General features: G+C 45.7%; 4 protein-coding genes and 1 long non-coding RNA gene across 16 annotated transcripts in view; 1 reads left to right on the plus strand and 4 right to left on the minus strand.

Moving 5' to 3' along the window:
• Positions 1 to 215: 215 nt before the first annotated feature.
• Positions 216 to 1,447, minus strand: LOC120900659 (protein canopy homolog 4). Its single transcript, XM_040307975.1, has 2 exons — positions 930 to 1,447; positions 216 to 825 (listed from the first exon to the last, which is right to left on the minus strand). Exons 1-2 carry the CDS (start codon positions 1,112 to 1,114, stop codon positions 375 to 377), a joined length of 636 nt encoding a protein of 211 aa, XP_040163909.1. The 5' UTR covers positions 1,115 to 1,447; the 3' UTR covers positions 216 to 374.
• Positions 1,448 to 1,615: 168 nt separating this feature from the next.
• Positions 1,616 to 12,540, plus strand: LOC120900658 (tubulin-specific chaperone cofactor E-like protein). 8 transcript variants are annotated; one of them, XM_040307969.1, is made up of 8 exons: positions 1,616 to 1,750; positions 4,495 to 4,761; positions 6,294 to 6,423; positions 6,499 to 7,109; positions 10,872 to 10,934; positions 11,010 to 11,109; positions 11,175 to 11,494; positions 11,569 to 12,540. In XM_040307969.1, the coding sequence occupies exons 2-8, from the start codon at positions 4,640 to 4,642 to the stop codon at positions 11,762 to 11,764; spliced, it is 1,542 nt and encodes a 513-aa protein (XP_040163903.1). In that variant the 5' UTR covers positions 1,616 to 1,750; positions 4,495 to 4,639; the 3' UTR covers positions 11,765 to 12,540. The 8 variants fall into 8 exon arrangements, with proteins under 8 accessions (XP_040163903.1, XP_040163902.1, XP_040163905.1 ...); XM_040307968.1 differs by having other exon boundaries at positions 1,619 to 1,782; XM_040307971.1 differs by lacking the exon at positions 1,616 to 1,750 and adding an exon at positions 1,894 to 1,983.
• Positions 7,372 to 8,247, minus strand: LOC120900660. The gene is made up of 3 exons (XR_005739231.1): positions 7,995 to 8,247; positions 7,799 to 7,888; positions 7,372 to 7,733 (listed from the first exon to the last, which is right to left on the minus strand). It is a non-coding gene; the product is annotated as an uncharacterized LOC120900660 (long non-coding RNA).
• On the minus strand, positions 12,526 to 15,651 carry LOC120900656 (kelch-like protein 18). Of its 4 annotated transcripts, none has more exons than XM_040307961.1 (5): positions 15,519 to 15,651; positions 15,047 to 15,456; positions 14,841 to 14,971; positions 14,639 to 14,779; positions 12,526 to 14,576 (listed from the first exon to the last, which is right to left on the minus strand). In XM_040307961.1, exons 2-5 carry the CDS (start codon positions 15,320 to 15,322, stop codon positions 13,250 to 13,252), a joined length of 1,875 nt encoding a protein of 624 aa, XP_040163895.1. In that variant the 5' UTR covers positions 15,323 to 15,456; positions 15,519 to 15,651; the 3' UTR covers positions 12,526 to 13,249. The 4 variants fall into 4 exon arrangements, with proteins under 4 accessions (XP_040163895.1, XP_040163899.1, XP_040163898.1 ...); XM_040307965.1 differs by having other exon boundaries at positions 13,250 to 14,576; positions 15,047 to 15,384; positions 15,519 to 15,637; XM_040307964.1 differs by having other exon boundaries at positions 13,250 to 14,576; positions 15,047 to 15,384; positions 15,501 to 15,637.
• A 296-nt stretch (positions 15,652 to 15,947) lies between these two features.
• LOC120903318 (homeobox protein unc-4-like) overlaps positions 15,948 to 24,557 on the minus strand; it is a 60,850-nt gene continuing 52,240 nt past the window's right edge. Inside the window, exons 5-7 of one of the 2 annotated variants that reach the window (XM_040312683.1) lie at positions 19,607 to 19,781; positions 18,649 to 19,423; positions 15,948 to 17,736 (exon numbers count right to left, since the gene is read on the minus strand). In XM_040312683.1, the coding sequence (XP_040168617.1) occupies positions 17,367 to 17,736; positions 18,649 to 19,423; positions 19,607 to 19,781 (1,320 nt within the window). In that variant the 3' untranslated portion in view covers positions 15,948 to 17,366. Of the gene's footprint in view, positions 17,737 to 18,612; positions 19,424 to 19,606; positions 19,782 to 24,557 lie in introns of both variants that reach the window. The other variant, XM_040312682.1, reaches the window with a different exon arrangement.

Consider the following 24,557-nt stretch of genomic DNA (forward strand, 5'->3'; position numbering starts at 1 on the left):
AGATTTGAATTGGCCGTTGATGGGGCGCAAGAGGAAAATTATAAAAAATATCCTTTTTTATGCAGTTTTACACAAAATAGAGATCACTACTTACTAAGATAGTGAACAGCTTAATAAAAGTTCAGTAATAAGCACATTTGAAGCAATCAAAATAACAATTGTGTGACAAAAGAATACATAATTGTGTTTTGAACGACACCCAAACCAAAGCCCAAATGCGATTTTAATTCGACCCTCCTTTGTTACACTTTATTCACACCGTTGTTCGGAGATTTTGTTCACAATTCGAACACGTGGCAGTGGCCGCCATTATTTAGCTTAATGTAATATTCTATAATAATTTCCGTCGCTTCTTATTTAGCTTTCCGCTTTCCTCACAGCTCCTCTTTGGCATCCTGCTGCTTCTTTTCCTCCAGCTGCTCGTACAGGCACTGGTGGTTGCCGTTCTTGAGCACATTGTCCTCGCACAGGTACTCGATCAGCGGTTTCTGCTCCTGCTTCTCGAAGTACCACTTCTCGATCACGTCCTCGTACCGCTCGATCAGCGTTTCGCACTGCGTCTTCATCTGCGTTATTTCGGCGGACGGTTTGTCCCACAGCTCGTACGGGATGCCCAGATCCACCTTGACGCCCTTGTCGACCAGCCCGTGCAGCGTTTGGAACGTTTGCGACATGCCCTTGGCAAACCGGGTGCTGTCCTTACGCTCCTTGTGGATGTTGTACTCAAGGATGCGCTCGCACACGTTTTCGAGCGTTTCGAGCAGTCGCAGCTCGCTTCGCCGGTACTCGGTGCGCTTCTTGGGCTTCACATCGTCCACCGAGTAGCTGTGAGGCAGGCAAAAGCAAACAAGCAAAAAGCATACAAAGGGTAACATTAACATCGAAAAGCGTGTGGGGGGTAGAAGAAACCCGAAAACTGATCGACCTACCCGAGCTCGATGACGTCGTGCGAACGGCCCGTTTCGCTGAGCCGGGCCTGTAGTTCGGTGGCGAGTATTTTGCACGCCTCGCAGCGATCCGCATACTTGACGCCTTCGTTCTCCTCCGGTCCACCGTACGTCGTGGGGATGAGTAACGCAGCAAGGGCGAAAAGTGCCAGCATTGTATGCTGCATGGTGGCGTTGCGATCGGCAACAGCTGATAGCGAAGAATTAAGAAACGAGGCCTAAGATGCCTCCGAGAATGCTACGTCGCCTTTCCGCCTCCCTCCTTATCAGACGATCCACCACAACAGCACCGCAATAAGGAGCCGGTTTGTTCAGGAGGAAAGCGTTTTTCCGATTTGCTTTCTATTGGGGAACTCGATTTGGCCTTTTGGCAATCTTTTCATGCACACACGCACACGATCGGGTTGGGATTTAAACTGCAACTAACTTCTCTCGCGGCAGCAAAACACACACTGCTTGTTGGCTGCATCAGACGGGGGTAATAATAATAACAACATAACCACAAATACAACACGGTCAAGCGGCGCAGTTTTGAACCGGGCGCTGTAAACCCGTTAAACTGAGTCAGAATTTCTGTTGTTTTGATTCAAGGTGTGTAGACCCGAAAAGGTGTTTTCCTTCTCTATAAACACCTTTACCTTTACCTAGACAAATGTAAACAAAGCAAGACGAGCGCACACGGACAGTTTTCCTTCTGGGCCGTTTGGCGATCCGGATTTGTGCGTTTGAGAGAAAAGAAAGAAAAAAAAACGCACGCAAAGAAATGCGTAAAAAATAGCCCTTCCCGTCTCGTGCTCCGGAAAGTAGGTCACAAGGTCTAGTGCAGTGGTGCAGGGTTTGTATTTTTAAAAATAGTGCAAAGGGTTTTGCTATTTTTAACAAAAAGGGTAATAGTTCGCACACATACAAATTATGTCACTGTCGATTCGTGCTGGTCAGCAGGGAGGAAGGGAACTATTGCGCATCGGCATTCGGAGTTCACAAGAAAAAGCGCGTTCCTTGGCATCTCACAAAACCATTTGCATCCTCCATTCTAGTACGTTGTGGGTTTTTTTATGTACAAAAAAAGCAAACCATCGCCACCGAACGGCACTGTCCTAAGGGTTGTTGTGGGGGTTGTGTTTTTTCCATCCCCTCCCGCGATTCGTACTTGTCAGTCTAGAGTGAGAGAGAAAGAGAACCAGCTGCTGCCAGACTCGAGTCGCCCCCCAGACAGTGTGCAGCGCGGCGCTCGCAGAGCATTTCGCGTTAAAGTCTCGCGCGTGTCGTGTCGTGCTTGCGCGTAGAGTTAACAACAACAAACAACAATCACACCAACCTTCCTCTTGTACGGTAGCTTGGTGTGGGAAGGGTTCGGGGTAGGCAGGAACACAAAACAATAAAGAGTAGTGTCAATTAAATTACCTTTCTTCCGGAAGTGGTCCGTACCAGAAGCGCAAACCACCACACACCGTCTGTAATGTGCCAAAAGAGAAAGTCCAGAATCGAGTCGAGTGTCCCCTCGCGCTTGAGTGTGAGGCAACAGCAAGAAGAGAAGGTGGAGGAGGAGGTGGTTTCTGTTGCTGGGAAGGAAAACGCAAAATTAACATGTTGACATTGAACACGGCGGCGGGGCTGGGTTGCTTAGATGCTGCTACTGCGACTCTCCTTTCGTTGTTTATTTTTGAGCACACACACAATCACACACACACGGGCAATGGGTTTAGAAGGGCAGAAATCGAATGTATGTGAAAAGGGAGCAACATTTCGGTCTTAGTTTCGTGTTTCGGCAGTCAGCAAAAAAAAAAAAGCAAAAACCAAACAAACGGAAACTGTAAAATTTTGGTGTTTCGATTAAATTTGAGTGTGAGTGTACGTGCGTGCGTGTGTAATTAGTGTGTCCTCGATCTGGCCAGGCACGCGATCGTTATTTGCCCAGCGCGGAGGGAGACACACACATACACACATAAGGTTGCCATTCAAAATTAACCGTCAAATCCACAACGGATTGTGCGTGAAACGGGCCTTTTTGGTGGAAAATTCATACACCCCGCAAGTGACGAAATCCCCGTGACACACACAAACGCAGGCATACCCGTGTTGCGAGTGTAATAAACAGAAAGCAAAAACAAATCGAACAGCACGAGCCCCAGAAGGAAACCTGTTTTTGCGTTGAAGCAAAAGAAAAAAAAGAAGGTATTACTAACCACCCCCCACACCACACAGAGGGGAAAGAAAAGCGCTCCCTGTGTATCGCCATTTGCAAACGAGATTGTCCCATAAAAGACACACACACACAAAGACACGCAGGTCGCATTCTAAGCATGCTGCGATCGATTTTCCAGAAGGTTAAAACACGGCGAAAAGCGTGCCCCAAACAGCACAGAAATACAGAAGGAAGGTTACCTTCCCTCTCGCTTTCATGGATTGCAATGTTACTTTTTTTTTGGAACGTCTGAGACGGACGGGGTCGATCGGTCGGTCGGTCGGTCGGTCGGTTGCAACAATATGATTGCGCCGTACGCCGTTTCTTTGTTACGTGATTCACCTTCGCGCGCGCAAGAAGTTGAAAACAGCGAAACATTTCATCACACGAGCGACTGAGAGGAATGATGATGGAGGGGGGAGGGGCGGGGGGAGAGGTGGCACGATCAGCTCAAAAGGCCACGAGCTCCCTTTCAACCCGTTCGGCAGTGTGGGGTGGGGAGGGATAGTTGGCGTTTTGTTGGCCTACGAACCGTCTGGGCCGTTACTATACAAACACCAAGAACAACAGCTGATTCGTGGGGCTTTGGAACCACCGCGAAAACGCGCGTGTGAGACTCACTGTGTGTGCGTGTGTGTCGTGAAACGACTGCTCGTGAGTGTATGTGTGTGTCTCCATTCCGTGCTGCTTACAGTAGCAGATCCAAAAAAGCATCCCTTCCAATCGACACACTACACACCCGGTTACACGATACCCGTCGAAAGTGATGATTATTGTTTCCCATTAGTCTGTGTGTGTGTGTTTTTCCTTTCTGCTGCTGTTTTTCCAACCTCCCTCCGCACTGCTCCCCCTGCACCATGCAACGGTGTATTGTATAATAATGGTTTTAAATAGTAAATAAGTGCAGCGAGAGCGATACACACCGCACACACCGCACGTTTTGCGGACAAATTGGCGCAAACACGGGCACGCGGGTGCAATTGGCGCGCGGTTCGATACGCGCAAGTGAAATAAAACGAGAGCAATTGAGAGATCAGCGTGTGCACGCGGCGTGTGTGTGTGTGTATTTTGCTCGGTGTGCCCGTGCGCAGTTCGTGAAGAATGTCGGGTTCGGTGTGTGTAGGTGCCAGTCGGTGGTCGTCGGTGCTGTGACGTAGAAGAAGAAGAACGTAAACAAAGCGCCCCTACGTCGGCTGTGCTGCAACGGGGTTTTTTGGTCGTGATTCGCTTCGATATTGCTACTTCTCAAAAGGAGGTTTAGCACAGTTGGATTTAAAATTAAATCATCTCTAGCATGTGGGTTTCCACTAGATAGTCACGTTTTATCGTGCTTCTCTGTTTTTCTCACCCCCTTACATCCAGACCAGATAAAAAGGGTAGCTGAAAAGTACGCAATTGAATTTGTGGAACTTTAAAATAGTGAAAAAAGATAGTGTTCTTTGTGCGTGTGTGTGTAGGAGTCAATTCCTGTTAGTGCCCTCAACAAAAAAAAGAAACAACCCCCAAAATGCCAACCTTGCTGGAGGCGCTCGAGGAGAAGTACGGCATGGAGCCGGACGAGAAGGAAGAACACGTGGAGGAGGAAGTGCTTGTGTCGATCTTTGTTCCGAAGCTGCCCCCGAGACAAAGGTAAGAGATGGTGTGATAGGGAGGGGGGGGGGCTGAGGTGGAGGAAGGCAGCTATGCAACAACAGCATAACGAGCGAGAGAGGGGAATGGTCAATGTCATTGTGTTGTGGCTAACAAGCATGTGGATTGATGGTGCGAGAATTTAGATCGATTAAATAGGGAAGAGGTTGATTAATTAAGCCCAATCGGGTTACGGGAAGTTCAATGGTCGACGAAGCGGAGGCGGAAATGCAAACGGAAACGTTAAGTTCCGCCAACGGTTAGTGCCTGGTCAGGCGTCACTTCTTGTAGAAATAGTTAAAAAAAAAGTCAAGTTTGTGGGCAATTATTATTACAATATTGATTGAAGATGTTCAAACTAAATTGATAGAGATATTGTTCTGAGTCAGATTTAACCCTCCAAGACGATGTCTTTACTTGTTGATCGAGAATGCACCATTATTTGTACTGATTCTACTAAGAACTCACTTGGAGATATCTCTCCTGACAAAGATAACACCAGAAAGCAGATATCTTCGATCTTTCAGATGATCCTTCTTGTGGTTTTAAGTCATTTCAAGAAGAATTCATTCCGGTTTTGAGAAATTTGTGGTATTATGGCATCAAACGATTGATCATACGCAGATCTTCAATTGATCTACATGAATTTCAATCAAATTTAAACACCTTTACTATACTGTATCATTGTCTCTCCAGCTTCCCACGGCCATGTACGTCAAATTGCCGGATAATAGTAAAAAGGGTCAAAGTGAAGGGAGATTCTTTTGATAAGATACAATATGCTTTCCCTTGGGGAATTCAATTGCCTTTAGTATAATTAATTTTGCATGATTGGAGGATTCATTTAACGATAGTTTGAACCATAAAGCTCATAATTCCACAATTTTTCGTCGGTCTTATTCACTTCCACTCAACCTCTCTTAGTGCTGTTTTAAGATGATCTTGCCTTAAGCACACACAAAACTTCATATAAATAATTAAGAATTATATAGGATCATATCTCCCGCAATCTGAACTCAAAATAGGAGTCCATCAAAGTGAAATAAACCAATGTAGCATCACACCACTTCACAATTCTTCCCATGATGACTTCAGTTCGAACACAAACAAGAAATTATATCTTCAAAAAACGCAATAATAAGTATTTCTGCACCACTACTTACACTCATTGCAAAACTCTTTAGTCATTCTGGCGTCTCCAATTGCGTCTTGACCTTCTCGCTCGCTCATCGTGATGATAATCATCTCGCAAACTCTCATTAACCACACACACACTCCTTTTAGAGCTCCAAACGGGTGGTCAAACGAGTCATAATCCTTACTTTGCCCCCTGCTTCACTGTTGGTTCTACAAATTTATCTTCGGGTGGGTGTGTAAACTCTCCTCCCCCAAACCTTTTTTTGCACACTGTGAAGCTCTGGGATTGTACAATGTTTTCTTTGTTTACTCCCCCTGCCAATGATGTTGCTGATGATGATGATGATGATGGTGAGAATATTTACCCTTGTCTTCTCGTTCCTTTCCTACCACAGCACACCACAGCTACTTATACTGAACGATTGCAATATCGATCGGGCCGGCGAGCCGGAAGATTTGAAGAAAAAGTGTCGCATCGTGAAGGAACTCGACCTGGCACAGAACAAGCTCAACAACTGGAATGAGGTAGGTTGGCGGCTGTGAGATTGTAGCGAATTTATTGCACCATATTGCTATTATTTATTGTTTGTCTGCCGGTAGGTATTTGTCATTCTGTCACACATGCCGCGGGTCGAGTTTGTGAACCTCAGCCTCAACCATCTGACCGGGCCGATCCAGAAGCCCCCCGTCACGAAGATGGATCATCTGCGCAATCTGGTGCTGAACAACACCAAGCTGGAATGGTGCAGCGTGGAGAAGCTGTTGCGCTTGCTGCCCGCCCTCGAGGAGCTGCATCTTAGCCTGAACGAGTATACGCATGTGCTGATCGACACGGTCAACCCAACCGAACGATCTAACAGCGCCAACAGTGAGCGGGGCAGCACTGATGAAGGCAGCAGCCAGGGCACAGCAACAGATGCATCTAGAAATAACAACACCCACGATGGGTCTGCCACTAGTCAAACGAAAGAGCAGAAGGAGGTGGAGGAGGAAACCCCTTACGCCAGCTGCTCCTGTTCTACGTCTTCCACGGAGTCGCAGCAGCAGCAAACCGACGCGGAAGAACCGCCGCCATTACAGACCGATCCGCACGGTGGCGTCCGGAAGCTGCACCTGACCGGCAACTACATCTCCGAGTGGGGCGAAATTTGTCGCATTGGGCGAGTCTTCCCACAGCTCGAGGCGCTGGTGCTAGCCGACTGTCCGCTGAGGTACGTAGAGCAATGAGTTGCGGAATCGTTTTAGTTTGTTTTTTCGCGTGTGTCTATGATGGAAAAGATTACGTTTGTAGATAACAGCCGTGGTAGGGTAACAGCAAATGCTCAACAGCTGGCCGACTGATAAGGGGCCATGGAAAAGTGCACGAAGGTGTCGGCCTTTCTTTGTGTGTTTTGCAATACGGAAGAAGTGTCTGTTTTGTATGAAGACCATTCGCCAACTCAAAAGAAGCGTAATTGTACGTAACCCGCTTGGCAAAATGTCGCGCGACATGCATGCTTGAAATCGATGCTTGTTAACATTTTATTTCAAGCATCGTGAGTGTCCCAGCGTGAGCGCTGAGCGCACCTCCCCTCATTCTCAATGCCGCGTTTTTGGTTAATCCTCGCTCCCACCCTTTCTTTCCTTCTCCTCAACGGACCCATCATTCCTGTGAGCGTAGACCGATCAAAAAATTCCATGAAATTCCGACAGTAAGTGTGCAGTTTTTATTCACAGTACTGTTTGGCAAAATATCAATTCTTGATGGCGCGTACTGGCGATCAAATCGTTGGCTGCTTGCTCCACCGATGGCGCGTGCTGTTGGAAGAGAAACACTTGGTGTTTGATGCGTTTGCCTGAGGAATGAAAGATTAATCGAGCATTAGAATGGTGAACAAAACTAGGACTATTTAAAACTTACCGATCACGAATATATTTAAGTTAAATGGCGACTCTGTAAGTCTAATTCACCTTCTTTGATCGGTTATCAGGTGCTTGGGCAATGAAATAGCTAGGTGTGATGGAAAATAATACAAGAATAAACAAACATTAAAAGCAGTACGATTATTAGAACACAAACATCATTTGGAAGATTCTTCTTTTATGCATACACTTACCCGTAGATCAAGTAACAAAACATACTGCATTTACGCCTGCGTTGACATCTTTCACGATTTACTTAACCACTTTTCTATAAACATTTTATAATTTTCACTGCATCTTCCGGCACCGATCCTTCCCAAATGAAATTTGCATTCGTTCTGGCAATGAGTTTCGAACGATCAAAACACAACGCGAGAGTGAAGAACACAAAGTAAATGGCACTATGTACAAGTGTTGATCATATGGTCAAAATAAAGTATAATGGAATTTATTTTACTTCAATTGAATTGATTTTATTCTGATTTACATTTCAGCTATTGTTATCAGCCTAGTTGTTAATGTTTAAAATTTTGATGAAGTGAAAACATCATTACCAGATAAATGAAACGATAATCGACGCATTTTGACCATATCGAATTATGATCGTCTTTACACATAGTGTCATCTCTTGCGCTTCAGGGTCTCACGCTCAGAGCAAAAATTCTCGCAACTTCGCAACGGTGGGTGCGTTCAGCTGTGGAGGGCGGGAGGAGTGCGAGTGTGTGTCTCATGCACACAGCGAAATTTTGGTCAACACCTCGATGGTGGGAGCGTTTTTCCATGGGATGAGGTAGTGGAGTGCGAGTGTGTCGCATGATTCCTTCGAAACTAGGGCCAGGGGTAGCGAGAGGAATCAAAATGAGTTACTCTTTGCCAAGCGGGAATATTGTCTAAATAGTTTAACTACTTATTGGGAATACCAATAATTTCGTAGCGTTTTGACGTCAAGCTTTCTTTTTCCACTATCTGTTTTTTCCCTATGGTGGATACAACGATGTTCTTGTAGGAAAAATTGGCAGTTTTTATTTAAAAAAATGTTGGATTTTGTGCGGAGTTCTGCTTTATTCAGCCATACCGGCGAACTCGTTCGTTCCTGGGACAACCCTGTCCACTCACGAGCGACGAATGTTTCTCGTCCAACGAGTTCGCCGGTACGGCTGAATATAGTGCAAACGTCTACTAAAAACCATCGTACTTTGGCGGAGAAGACGAAGAATGCTCTAGGACGCCACGCTACGCTCAAAAGAGGCGATGCTCGTTAAAGTTCCTGCTCAATCATATCCAGAAAAGCATGGGAATGATCCGAAAGATGAGAAATTATCTGCCGTACCGGCGAACTCGTTCGACGAGAAACATTCGTCGCTAATGAGTGGACAGAGTTTTACCACTAGGTTGGCCAGTACAAAATCTATACGGTTTTCTAATTTTTTATCTAGAGGGCTATGAAATGAGTGAAAATGAGCGTCGCGGCGAACGTTCCCGGGAACGAACGAGCTCCCCGATACGGCCGATTGTATTCTTCAACCCAGGAACTGATTCCGCTAACATTTGTGTCAATGAAGGTTTTGGTTAGATTCGCGTAGAATCAGCGTAGAAATGTGACCATTGGAAAAGAGTACTGGAAAATGATGAGAAATATTTCTTTTCCTTTTTTTTGGAACAGTTTTTAATATTCAGCCATACCGGCGAACTCGTTCGTTCCTGGGAACGTTCGCCGCGACGCTCATTTTCACTCATTTCATAGCCCTCTAGATCAAAAATTAGAAAACCGTATAGACTTTGTACTGCCCAATCTAGTGTTACAACCCTGTCCACTCATGAGCGACGAATGTTTCTCGTCGAACGAGTTCGCCGGTACGGCTGATTGAAAGCCTTATTGAACATTCGTGAGATACTTTAGCAACAGTTGTCATATAATTGTGACAGCTTGTGCTATTGCAGAAACATCTCGTAATTAGTCAATAAGGCACTCACTATTGAAATCTGACACCAAAGAAAACAGTGCAAGTAACTCTTATACGACAAAGAGCATGGAAAGTCCTATTGGATCCAATGCGAAATGCTCTATTCCACGTGTTTGCCATACGCTAACACCGCCCAGCCCAGCCCAGCACATTAGAACAACGTGACAAAACACACACACACACAAAGCGCGCTCGGCTTATCCGCTTTTGTGTTTATAGGGTCTAAGTATAATAAGGCCGGAAGCACAAAGCATATGTTTGCTGATGGATGTCGTGAGAACAAAATTTCTTTTTTATTACTTCCATCCATTGCCTTTTGCTGGAGAATGGGTTGATGAAAGTAAACTTCATAAATTAGCCTTTTTATTTTTCGAGAACAATATCAAACCTGATGTAAGCTTGCGATAAATTTAAACTTTACAATTCATTCCGTGAGCAACACATTCGCGTTTGCTCCATTTTACCCCCGCCTGACACCCCTCTCGGTCACGGTCAGTTTAGCTTGTCATTTGCCGGTCATAACGTGAGTGATAAAAATTGGCCAGATTGGCTCCGATCGTCCCACCCCCCTTGAAGCTGCCCTTTTTTTAAGCGAAAATGAATCATCTGAAGCGGAATAAATAAATGCTGCTACCATTTGGATTTGATGAAACACAGCAAAACACAAAAAGGGGGTCATTGAAGGGGAGAGTGAGTGTGGTGTGCATGTGTGTTGCGTGATAAAGCGCCAAGCGCGCCGCGGGGTGTGCAATTCATTGTAACACTCCCTCCACCCTTTCGATACGCTTGTCTGGCGTGGTACGGTTGTTTAGCTGTTTGACATTGAGAACGGTGGCCTAACGGACGCACTAAATTGGTTTCGAGAGACGGACGATTAGGCGGGGTCCATCCTCCCAGTTTACGATCACTTTCCTTGATCGCTTGTTAATGGGCGATGAAGGTGCATTTTTGATAATAAACATTGTTGTAATATTTTAACGAGAATTTGTCTAATAATTCGGACACCACAAACGCTCATTTTAAAGAAGTCTTTTTTGTCTTTCATTACTAAAATGCCCTAAAAACTAATTAATGATTTCTGTCTTTTTTCTTCTACTCCCTCTAAAGATCGCTCAAACCCACCGACCCTCAAGGCAACGAAAGTGAGGAAGAAAGTCATAAATACTTTCAGTAAGTTAGAAGCGTTGTGTGCTTGTTTGTGCCCTTTGGCGTCAGCTAAAAATAAACCGTATCTTTTACTTGCAGGAATCTGAAACTGCTAAACCTGAGCAATGCTAAAATCGACTCCTGGGAAGACATCGACCGGTTGGCAGAGTTTCCGTCCCTGTGCAACGTTCGGCTACAGGTGAGCGCAAACAAATCGATATGCTTCGTGCTTGACTCACGCTTCCCGTTCCGTTCCTTTTCCAGTACTGGCCGCTGTGGGCCCGGACCGACTCGACGACCGAGCACGAGCGGCGCCAGCTGCTGATAGCGCGCCTGCCCAACATCAGTATTCTGAACGGAGGCGACACGATCGGTGCGGTCGAGCGGGAGGACGCGGAGCGGTCCTTCATCCGCCACTATCTGGACAAGCCGGACGCGGAGCGGCCCCGCCGGTACTACGAGCTGATCGGGGTGCACGGACAGCTCGATCCGCTCGTCAACATCGACCTCCGCCCCGAGCGGAAGGTAAAGGTGCGCTTCACCTTCGAGGATAAGGCGATCGAGCGTACGGTGGATGTGAACCGGTAAGGGTTTGAAAAATGCCCTTTTAGACATTGTCTTTTAACTCAATGGCCTTTTCCCCTTTCTTTTTTTAAAGCACGGTAAGCGATTTGAAGTCCCGGCTGGAGCGGCTGTTCGATGTGCCGGCCGCCCGGATGCGGCTGTACTACGTCGATCAGGACTTTCGCGATCTGCAGGGGCTGGAGGAGATGAAGTACCCGCACAAGGTGCTGTACAGCTACAACATACGCTCCGGCGATGAGATCATCATCGAGCGGAAGGTGAAAAGTTGATAGATGTGCGTCCCCGTTAAAGAAAGAGAGAGAGAGAGAGAGAGCGTTACATCTTCCTTCCTTCCATCGGCTACTCTACACCAAGCATTATACTTATCTTTCCCCCCTCTGTCCCAAGTGATTTGAAGCGAAAACAATTGTAATTGTGATAACACAAGCGCCGCCGCCGTGTCGTCTCTGGAACATCCAGTACACAGTGTGAGAGAGTCCTTGCCACCGTGGCAGATCAGACTCAAAAAGATTGGCTTCTTGGTTTCCTTCTTCCGTTATTTTCTGTATTATAGTTTCTGTTGTTGTGTTGTGGGTTGCAAATTGTCCCATTTTTTCATTTTGTTTTTGCTTTACGTGCGTAGCATTACGTTCCTTTTGGCGCGACTGTGTTACGGTATAGCCGTCGTTTACGAATTGTTTAGTTTTCCCTCGTTTTGTGCCCTTGTGCTATATAAACACACAGGTAACTACTACTAGCCCCCCCCCCCTCTGAGCGTAGAGGCAGCTACACTTTACTATAATACTAATAATAAAAAAGCAGCATTTTTGCAATTAACTTAAACCAAACTTCCTGGAATGTGTTGTATGATTTTCTCCTTTTTTGTGTTTTAAAATGTAAATGGTAAGTTTTTGTTTTAATTTTAGTTTCTAGCTCAAACAAAGTACAGGATAACGAAATTTAGAGACGAGATTTGAATGAAAACGTAGTGTGATATGTTGTTTAGATAGTTGTAGCCCCCAAAACTGGAGCAAAAATAAACCACAACACATTGACTTGGATGCAATCTATTTATTTGCTTTTCATTCAATTAAAACGAACAATTACACGGATAGACATTTTACACATTCACACACACGCAGCGGGGTGATAATACAATTTAAATCCGTGATCGCGTAATCCCTGATCTGCGGAAGAGCTGGTCCAGCAAACAACAAACGAGCATTGCGATTAGTTAACAATTAAGAGAGCGATGGAAGTGCAATAGAAAGTGAAGGTAGTTTGCAACAAGAAGGGCTTCTTGTGTGTGTGTGTGTGTGTGTGTGTGTGTGTGTGTGTGTGTGTGTGTGTGCATTTGGCTAACATATATATATCTTGGTGACGAGCTTGAGCTATTTTGCTTGCAGTTAATAGTTATTGTATTGATGCATTAATATGATCATCTTCGATCGTCTTCTACCGTGTGATGCGGCATGCGCCACCGAACGAAACGCGCTGTATTTAGACTGTATATATTGTACAGTATTATTATTATTATTATTAGTATTTTAAGCTAGACATTGTGCCTATTTCCCACCCCCTCTCCCCGTACTGTGGATTTGCCTACGATGAACAATTTTACGAATAACGAGATCCTAATTTCAATTTAACCCGCGTGATGAAATCTTGGGGCCTGGGATTGGGAGGCAGCGGGATGGGTAGATGAAAGAGGTAGCTTGGGACCTTTCCCTTGTAGAAACAAGGATTTAGCTGAAGTGTGAAGAAGGATTTAATCTTTAATCCTGAAACGGTGTCGGTATGACGCCACAACCGACCCCACCGCCATGGTGCTTCATCGGTGCGACAAACGTCCACGTGTTCGTCTTCGGATCGTACACCTCCACCGTGGACAGGTTCGATTCCCCATCGTACCCACCGATCGCCCACAGTTTGCCCATGTTCGCGGCCAGTGCCACCCGACTTCGCTTCACGTTCATCGGTGCGATCAGTGACCAGCTGTTCTTGACCGGATCGTACACTTCCACCGACCGCAGGAACGAGTTACCATCGTACCCGCCGCAAGCGTACAGCTTATTGCCGAGTGTGGCCACCCCGAGCCGGCAGCGACGGTTCAGCATCGAAACCACCTTCGTCCAGGTGTCACTGAACGGGTCGTACCGCTCGACCGTGTCGAAGATCGACAACCCATCGTGCCCACCGAGCGCATACACGTACCCCCCCAGGGCGGCCACACCACCCGCCGACCGGTACTTCATCATCGGTGCCACCGTACTCCACCCATCCGTCTTCGGGCAGTACCGCTCAACCGTGCTGAGGCTCGTCACACCGTCGTACCCGCCGCACACGTACACGTAATCCTCCAGCGCGGCCACCCCAACCGCGCTGCGCTTGCAGCGCATTGCCGTCCCCTGGGACCAGCGGTGCTTGCGCGGATCGTAAATCTCCACCGTCGACAGCCGCTCCGTACCGTTGAACCCACCGAACGCGTACAGCTTCCCGTTCGTAACGGCAACGCCAACGCGCGACCGCAGCATCGTCATCGCCTCGCCCATGCTCCACTCCTTCGTGGCCGGATTGTAAATCTCCACCGTGCTGACCGACTCCCCGTTCTTCGTCAGCCCGCCAACGGCAAAGATGAGGCCCACGACAAAGTCGAAACAGCGCGGCCGGGTGCGCGTGGTCGATACGAGCGCACGGCGCTCCGGCATCAGATGAAAGTCGCGCGCTTCGTCCAGCAGATCGCGACACTTGTGGGACGTCTTGATCAGCTCCTCCGTCGCCACACTGTCCGCGAGGAACTGGGGCGACAGCAGCGGCAGCCGTATGTTGGCCAGTATGAGCGGCAAATACTCGGAGCGGGTTTCCTGCTCGTGCTTTACCCAGCGCATGCACGCCTCGAAAATGCACTCTTCGCTCTTGACGTTCAGCTCGTCGCGGCCGATCACATCGATCAGCTCGCTGTAGCTGAGCGCCACAAACTCATCCCCAGCGGCCACTTTTGAGAAGTGCTGGTGGATGTACCGGTCGGCGGACACGATCAGCTTCGAGCAGCCGAGCGTGTCGGCAAACTGCCGAATGCCGAGCACGTTCTGCGGATGGAATCTAGGGGAAGAAGATGGAATTGTGTGACTTTATCCCAATAAAATGAACGCATAGGGACTTACTTGCGCTTGAGAAACTTGGCGCAGGCATCGCGCACCTCGTTCAGCTGCAGGAAGGACGCCCCGACCATCAGGCTCTGCACGTTTTGGGTATCGATTTTGACTAGACCACTGTACGCAAAGTTTATCAAACTTTCCAGTGCCCTGCACAAAAAGGAACATAATTAACATCAAACGGTCGTTGCCTTGGTGCCGCTTCCCTTACATTGGTTCGATCTCCTTCATGGTGATTTCCTTGATTCTGCTCTCCGCCATGTTGTGGGTGAACATGGCGTAAAAGTACGGGATGGTTGCGGCCAGCACGATCCGGTGTGCCGAAAAGGAGTGTGAATCAACCTGCCAAATGAGGGGGGAAAACAATGTTATTTAGCAAATGGAATGCCCCGCTCCAGTAGGGGAAAACGAACGAACCTTCAGCGTCACATCGCACAGCTTCCCCATGCGGCGGATTTCCTTCATCTTTGGGAAGCTGTTGGCAAACAGACCCTCCTGCCGGAAGTACATGTACGAGTTGTCCTCCGTCTCCGACAGCTCCGCCGGCTGCATCTCGATCATCTTGCTCGAACCGGCCGTCCCCGTGCCCCCCGACCCTGTGCCGACCGCAACCACCTTCCGGGAGCAGTCACATCGTTCCACCGTGCCGAGCAATCGGACGCCGTCCTCCAGGCTGGATGGGGACGAGGACATGCTTTCACATTGAACGTTTTTAGTGCAAAGTGTACGGTCGAACGGTCTTTTTTTCTCTCGTCTTGTTCAGGAATGGAAGATAAACAGCTGGATGAGATAAAAGATGGAGCTGGAGCTGGAATGTTGTGCTGAAACTGATTCACACACGATAAACTCGATAAAAAGAAGGTAAGCTTACACACACGCATGAACTCACCACCACTGGCCCTATCACTTTTGCAGAATTTTAATTAAAATTTGATAATTTATCACGGAAAAACACGATAAGCAGCAGTGGCCCAACTCCTGCTGGGTGGAAAAAAGTTGTGTTGTGAAGCAGAAAATAAACAAACACACACACACACATCAATCGTACGCGAGTGTGTGTGTCAAGTTTGACAGCTGCTTGGTGAGCAAGGGGCGTCAAATTTGGTGAGAAGGTGAGGTTGCACTACTCACCGCTAGATGGCAGCACATGCGCGGGATTTGAACTCTCTGAAACGGTTTAAACATCAATACACCGTTCATAAAACGTGTTTAAAAGAAATGTAAATTAAATGTAACTGTTTCATACATCAAAATAGAACCATATTTCTCAATAATAATTTCTTTCTGTCATCAAACAAAGGCATTAAACGATGCACCGTGCTTTTAAATGTTCACATGATACACTTGTTTATTTGCAATGCATTTAATTCGTGTTTGTTCGTTTCGGTTTTCAACTCCAGCTCCAACTTTCAGCACACACACAGACGTTTTCTAGCGATTGTAGGCTTCTAGCTGTGTGTGTGTGTGTGTGCATGTTTAATTATACATAGTTTTCTGTTTGTTGAATAAATCGGTTTTGTGTTGTTGTGTAGTTTGCTACAATCGACAGTAGAGCGGAGCGCACAAGTAAATGAATTGCTTGTAACAATTGAACTGAACTCATAAAACCATCATTAGAACTTAGAGCCCATCATACTGCTTGCACAGAGTGTTCCTATCTATGTATTACAAGTTGTTTGTGGGGTATAGTTTGTTTGTATGTTGCCTTTTGTGGATTGTTTGAAATGGTTGGCTGATTGTGCTTATCTAATGTTTTGTCATTTTTTACTGCCTTTTCGTGTCCTTTAAATTGTTTTTCTTCCTTCAGTTCTCGTTCACCTGACAACAGTTTTAGGTTTTTGAAATAAATTAATTCATGTTTTCACATTTTTTCTTATTCTTTATATACAATGCGATCTCAATCGATCGGATAGGACACGATCGGATGAATGATGAATTTGTGTGTGTGTGTGTTTTTTTTCTTATTTTCCTTCCAACTTTTGTCACTGTCCTTTCCTATACTGCTACTGTTTTCATTCCGCTTATAAGTTATTATTTAGCCCAGAACGTTGTTCTTCTGCTTCTTTCTATCTTCGTTCCCGGACCACGCACTTAGTTACGTATTTACTGTATCACCTAAATCGATATACTTATACTGTTATATTATGATACTTTACTTTTTCCTTCCCCCTTTTCGCAATTTCATTTAAGAGTTTAGGCTCATTTCAGATTTTCAGAGATTGCACATAAAAAAAACAGGAAGAAAAATGAATGCTTGAGTGTATGTGTGTTTGTTTGACATAACGATATTATGCTGCAGTATGTACAAAAAACAGTCCCTTTCCTTGTATGCTTTATTCACCAATAATCTCGCATAGTTTAAACAAAAGCCCTGTGAGGGAAAGAAAAAAAACCACACCACAACGGTGCATATAGCCGGAGGAAAGCGATCCTTTTTTTATTTCAAATTCAAATCTACAGAGCCAGAGACACTGTCCTCACTGGTTACGATTTCGCCCTCTTTGGTTTTTTTGTTTTGTTTTACATCCCCTAAATAATGATCGATTCGTTTCGATTCGTTGTACTTGTTTGTTTTATTGATGTTTCCTCTTTGCTACACAAAAATCGGACGAGCCGTTGAATGGTGTGCGTTTGTGTTAGTGTCTGTTGTGATGGTTGTGTGTTTCGAAGTAGTAGCAGTAGTGGTAGATAGTAGGCTTTCGGGTTACGAGAAGGTGAGGCGCGCTTATAAATGCTGTCAAAAAGTGCTGACGTTGGGGCTGCTGCTCGCACCCTTCACCGAGATCGCGGACCCATTGCTGCTGTTCGCCTCGGCCCGCTGTCGATCGATTTCGAGCAGCGCGGCGGACGTGAGCGTCCCGTCGAGCGGGGCTTGCGCTGGATGGGAAGGGGGCGGTGTGCGCTGCTGCTGGGCGTGCAGGGCGGCATGGCCCGCGATCGAGCAGGACCCATCGTACGGGGAGCCGAGCGACGGCACGGAGCCCCCATCGAAGGCGGGATGCGTTTGCAGACCGGCCAGCGAGCGCACCTGGAGCAGGAGTCCACTGTTGAGCAGCCGGGCCTGATGCTCTTGGGCCTTCGCTCGGAGGCAAGCGATTGAGTTGTTCCTGTTTGGAGAAGGAGAGAAGGAAGAAAGCGCGTTAGAGAGAGTGCAGAAAATGAACAAATGAATAAAGAAGAAAAGTAGTTAAATTCTGCTTGATTCAAGCAATTTTAGTAACTAATTAAAATTTAACAGAAAATGTTGAAAAAGGATGTTAGTTACTCGAATCAAACACAAAAAAACCGAAGAAAAGAAACATACTAAAATATAAACAAAGATAGTAATAAAGATAAAAAAGAACTATAGTAGATGAAATTTACTCAAAACAAGCACAATCCCATTCGAAAGAGGAAAAATATAAGAAAAAATAAGCAAACATAAGAATAAAGATACATTAAAAGATAAATAAATAAATAAATGCAAGTGGCTCAAATTGATAGCAAAATTAACCAAAATTGGGGAAAATGTTAGGAAAAATTAATAGAATAAGAGATAAACAGAGAAATAGACCCAATTCAACTAAAAAAAAGACAAAAAGAAACAATAACAAAGACAGACATAAAAAATTAAAGAGAAAGAGAGAGATTGATTAAATTTACACACACCAAGAAGAATATTAACCAACTGAACTCGATAGGAGAATAACAATAAGAAAATTAGGTAAAAGTATACACAAAAAGTAAGATAAAGAGAAGAAAGAGAAAAGAAAAATAATCATACTGATATAATCAATAAAAAAAACCGAAAAAATAATACAAACATTTTAACAGCGACAGAAAGATTGGTAAAGAGAGAGAGAAATGGATGCAAGTAGCTCGAGTCAAGCAAAGTCTTAACCGAGAGAAGAAAGAGCTTAAGAAATACAAACAAAGACAGAAGTAGATAGAAAAAGTGAGTGAGATAGTAACAATTATTAGTAGCAAAGAAAATGTCAAATCACCGTATGAACGCGACCGGATCCTTGTAGTCAACCCACCTAAACGCTTCGTGGTCGTTTTCGGGGTGATAGTTGTTGTTGGTGGCAGTGTGCAGAAAGTCGCCGCCGCCGCCGCCGCCATCGCCCGGCAGCCCGGGCGGAATGCCGGCCGTATGGTGTGGTCCGTGCGGTCCATGCCCAACCGGCGAATGGTGGTCCCCGCTGCCGGCCCCGCCCGCCGCAAGCGATGTCCCGAGCGGTGGCGATCGTGGCTGCAGCTTGATCCCGCTGCCCGTGCTGGCCGTCATGGTCGTTGTCGTGGGCGAAGGGTGCATCGAGCTGTGGCTGCTGGAGACCGGGTGGCCCCCCAGCGGATGGGCTGCTAGCGAGGACGGGTGAGCGGATGGTGGCGGATGGTGCGGATGTACCGGGGCCGGTGGTGTGACGGAGGGTGAGTGTGGCCGCCCACCGGTCGGTGACCCGTACCGCGAAACTTTCGCCATTGCGGCCGATCGCGCCGCCCCGGCGCTGCTGCCGTGCTTGCCGTTCAGCGGTGCCCCATTCCCTCCCATTCCTCCCCCACCAACTCCTCCACCTGCTCCTCCGGTGCCGTCTCGTCCGCCAGCACCATCCGCGCCGCAGTCGCCCCGACCGCACCCGGACCCGTCCGACGCGAGCGGGGGCGACTTGAGGGGCGAAGAGCCGAGGGTGCAGTGGAGGGCGGCCGCCGAGCCGCCGCTCGTTTCGCTCGACTCCGTCCGTGTCTCTTCACGGTCACTGTTATCTTCGGAGTTTTTGAGCGTTTCGGCCGCCTCGAGCGACTTCTTGTGCATGCCTGCAGACGAAACGGATACGGACAAGTTAATGTCAGTGGTTGGGTCACGGGTGTAGTTGCGATAGTAGTCGAGCAGGCGCTGTCCGCCGACGCCGCCGCCACCGCCGCCGCCGCCACCGTTCGGTTCCGGCTCGTCCGTGGCGGCCGCCGCTGCCGCCGAGTCGCCCGACGGTCGATGCATACCTAGCAGCCAGGGCGCGACGGTTTCGTTCTCTTTCGCCGACTTGAGGATCGTTTCCGGCAGCGGTAGCGAGTGCCGCACCATCGCCCCGTACAGCCCGTACTCGGCCATGATCGTGCTGCGGCCCCAGCACTTTTCAGTCTTGCGCCATTTCGCCCGCCGGTTCTGAAACCACACCTGTGATAAAAGGGGTGAAAGAGATACGAGAAAAAGAAGAAAGAGAGAGAGAAAAAGGAAAAGAGAGAGAAGAGAGAAAGAAAGAATAAAGGAAAGAAAATAAAGTGGCAAAAAGGGAGAGACAGAAAGAGAGAAAAAAGAAAAGATTGAAAAGGATGGTTAGTGAATGTTTGACTATTTGGCTTGATAGTACATTTAGTCTATTTTACTATAAAAGTAATATAAAATATACCAAAAATGATTGCAGTGTCTTAAATCACAATTCTTCTCATGAATTTAGTGTTGTAAACAGAAATAGTTTTATATGACAAAAAAGTATTTAAATGACAAAACTTTGCTAGTATCGGTTACTGATCGGTCAAAATCCCAGATCGGTTACTGACCGGTCAAAATTGCCAGATTCCATATACAGTTCTCAAATAAGTTATGTTTTGTGTGTGTCCCCGCGTATTCTTCTTCTGTTTTGGTTAACAACTTCCGGGCGCCAAGTGGGAATCGAACCCGTTCGGCTTTGTAGCAGCTGGTACGTGTATACAATAGACCACCGTGTCGCTTGCAAGCCAGGAGATTATAAGTGGTACAGATGACTTCCAACCAACGAAACTCATGATGTGCAAGAGCAATTGTCATTAAACTTCATTGATATTGTAGCATATCTGCTCTACAGAACATATTATAATACACACTATCAGCTATAGACACATTTTAACACAAACTTTGGAAGCCAAATCACACTATTGTAACACATTCATTACACATTCAGTAAATCAGATCATACCATGTACACCCGGAAGAGCTCAGGCCACACCGTTCATATGAAAACAATTGTGACACACTTATTAGAACCAAACGAAACGTACAACATAAGCAGGAACAGTTTTGCATTATAACCCAAAGCAGAAACAGTATATGAGTTAAACCCAAAACAGGAAGAACCATCGTTCTTGTCAACAAAAGACCAACGTAACTAGCTGAGTGAAAACAATAACTTTCCAACATACAACCCGGAACCAAATGTGCGAAACCCTTAACCCCTTCATTTAAGTAGAAATAAAACCAACTCCGATCATGGCAGGTCAGATTCGTTTGGACTGTCAGGATAGGACTATGCCCATTATACATCTATCTACTTCTCATTTAAAGAGTTTAGTTATGTCCCCCTGCCCAATGTAAGGCTTCTAAACTCCAACGTTTCCAGTAAGGGAAAACTCCTAAAGGTTTCTATGATCGCCTGGACGATCAAGTGTCGAAAGTCCGCATCGGAACAGTATCCACCTCAGTTCTGCTTAATTCAGCAAACGATGATCTTCCTTAACAATGTTTGAAGGCCACCCTGGCCAACGCGAGTTCAAAGTTACTACATGGCAACCGTCCCAAAATCGAACATACCGTGACTATCTCAAAAACATACCACAATACATCGTACATTCGGTTCGTTTTGGCATCATTTTCTCACATTTGTTCGTGTGTTTGTATTATAATTTTTTGTACTTTTGTTTATTGTTATATATTTTAAAACAAACAACATTATTCGGTAAAGATGCCCGAAGTTCCTCGACCCTTCGCAAACAAGTGCAACTCATTATGAGCTAACATGCATGGTTTAGGACCTAGCAAGTAATGTCCTATTTCCTTGCCAGATATAACAGCTAAACGTTTGAGTTCGCTTTCAGTTTCATATTATATTAATCGTACAATACGAGATCTAGTTAAACGAAAATTGATACGACCTCTAACATAAGTTGGTAAAGAACCCCAAATAGCTGAAAGATGACCTCATTTAATGGCATAAACAATCGTTAAGTGATTCAAACCCCGCACTGATCTAGGACTTCTTCCCTAAACCACATCACACACACACGTCCCAGCAATGAATCGTTTTACTTCTATTAGAGACGCTATTTCAATATGTCTTCCAGTAACTCAATTAAATCACTACCAAAAATTGAACTCAAACGACCGCACAAATACACACGGAGGACAAGCAAGGAGGAGCCAAGGCGATCTAATTAATAGAAATGAGCTGTCTCTCACTGTCCGAAACAGTTTCGCCACACCAGCCATACTGTCGGTATGGTAGATGAGAGATTTCCAGGAAAAGGGAATAGCAGAATAGAAGCATTTGGTCGTTCATGTCCTTCTCTTCGTTTCGCTTTCGCTTCGAGTTCCGATAGATTATCATTATGTTATTAATATCGACATGTTGTTACTGTTGCCGACCACGGGAAGTATTTACGGCCCCCGGTTGCCCGTTGCCCGTCAACTCGAACCCGGGGGAAGAAGAATTGAATCAATTGGGCGTAGGATTTAGCGATGAATGTGCTTTCTCAAGCACACAAACGTCCAGAGGTTGGATAAAGATTTGGCCGCATTTGGGTGGGATAGCTGAAATTCAATTAACTAAGCCTCTCTCTGTGTGTGTGTCTACCTTTCCTTTCGCGGTACACGTTGTTTGCTGTGGTTGAGTGAGTAGTTTGAGTCACTGTTTGGGAGGTTGAGGTGAGTTTAGTTATCCTGTTATTGAAATCAAGGTTCTATATCCTTCTGATGGAATAAAATTGTATGTTTTTGGGATACTTTTTGTGAAATTATTTAATCAACATTTCCATTTTAATGACACCATCAAACCCATAATTGATTTCTAACCATGACGATTGAAAATGCTCTCCAAGCAATCTGACGACACCTATCAGCAGAGTTGCAGCGTCCGTTTCCCCTGACAGTTGCTATTCCTTTCCTTACATCCTTACATCCATCTGTGCGACCTTTGCACGCGAATTAATTCCCTCTATATACCTTGGAGAGTTCTTCCGAAAACGCCCCTACGCGCCCTGAACTCGCATCCCTGCGAGCCGTTAAGTCGTTGTTTGTCACGGTAAATGTTACACAACAACCTGCCAACTATTACAATTTCCGTCGGCTTTTCCCCCTCCGTTTTTCCTTGGCCGATGTTCGGGTTTATAGGTCATCCCGAGTCTCCGAGCGAAGATAGTGCCCGTTGCGCAGGGTTTGATATAAGGGGTGATTATTATTATTATTCATTGGCAAAAACCCACCGCCCGAAAACGCCGTTTTTGTCTGTGGCGCAATGTGTGCGCGCAATGAACCGGCAATTCCCAGCATCCCTAAGCGAACATTGCGAACAAAACGGTGAGCAACTTGATCATATGGTGTCTATTTGTACGGAGGCGCGTGTCTAATCGGTCGTACATGGCGCGTCCAAAGGGGTTGGCAAAGGTAGCGGGATCGGGTGAAAAACACTTTCACTACAAGCAAAGGAAGATTATAAAAAGGTTGTTGTTCGCGGTAGCGTTGATAATGCGTTTTGCACTTCATCGGGTTCTCCCTTTTTTGTGTGCGGGACGGAGTGAGTGAGACGCCCCGTGGGAATTTTGGGTGGTAAATAGGTGCTTCCCTCCCACAAGGCGCATCCATCGATTTTATGCGTTCCGGGGTTTTTGGGAAGAAAGGGAAGAGGACGACCAACCCCTCACGCTAACGATTTTGTGTGACTTACTTTAATTTAATTGAACAAACGACAGATTTCAATCCTGTTTATCAATTTTATAATTATCGTGTCAAGTGGTGGATTTACAAAGCCGGGAGCTTGCGCCCGTTTGGCGTGAGTTGGTAATCCTCGTGGAGGAAGGAATCGATTGTACAAGCGATAAGAAGCGTATCAATTTAAAGTTGCGCTCAATTGTGAAGGATTATGGTTGGTGTGTGTGTGCGTGTGTGGTTTGTTGGAATAAAAGAGGAAGTAAATAATTCGAATGGAACGGGAACGAGAAGGTATAATGTTCGAAAATGATCTCACTTCATTGAGATATGTACTAAGCAACTGTGAAAAAAACGTTTTACTGAAGAGTTATTAATAAGAATTTCTAGAAGAATAATCCTATTATTTTTAACACATTTTCTTAGCCTGTTTCTTTTCTACTTTCAAACATAATCATCTTTAAATTCATATTTCAGGTTGGTGTCAGTGCTTCATTGCAATTATTTGGATAAGTTTGGCAATTTGTAATAGTTTAAAGATAATAAAACATAAACATTTTAGCGTTGTTCTACCAAAGCTACATGGTAAGATTGATACATAAAATCAATATGTGACGATCCGACGGCATTAAAACTATTTTGATTCGGTCGTACGACGAAATCGCACGGAGTATCGGTCAAATTCCGATCCGATGGAGCTCTGACACCAGCCTTCTAGCTGAATGATTCAATCAAGGTCCATGAAAGAGAACAGGTCGATGCGTTTAGAACAAATTGACAAACAACTATTGGAACATTTTGACAGTTAAATTAAACATTGTTTATGGTCGTTGCTATGGAGCGAATGGGAGTCTTTTGCTATTTCGGACTCATTATTTGCTAATAGTTGTAAAAATTCTTTGATTTATGGCTGATTTTGATTTTTTTTATCTCTTTTATCATTCGTCGCAGGGTTATAAGCAAAGGGCAGTGTGCATATTGTACCAGTGTGTGCCAATTGGATGTTTCATTTTACTCTCAATGTTTAATTGAAAGTAAATAGAACATCTTTTACCCTGTTGGAACATGTACTGTGCTGATTTATGCCTGTTAAACTTTTCGTTCCTCCAGCAGGACCGTTGCATCGACCTGTTCTCCTTAACACTGCTTCTAGACGACCCAAAAAATCTTGCGCGACAATTTTTTGCGACTCTTTCTATCTGTCAAACCATCCTTGTTTTAGCACGAATGTATGGCTTACTTTGATCGTAATGTCGCGAAACGCGAGCGTTGCCTTTC

This window comes from Anopheles arabiensis, chromosome 3 (genome assembly GCF_016920715.1).
Source record: "Anopheles arabiensis isolate DONGOLA chromosome 3, AaraD3, whole genome shotgun sequence".
NCBI lineage: Eukaryota > Metazoa > Arthropoda > Insecta > Diptera > Culicidae > Anopheles > Anopheles arabiensis.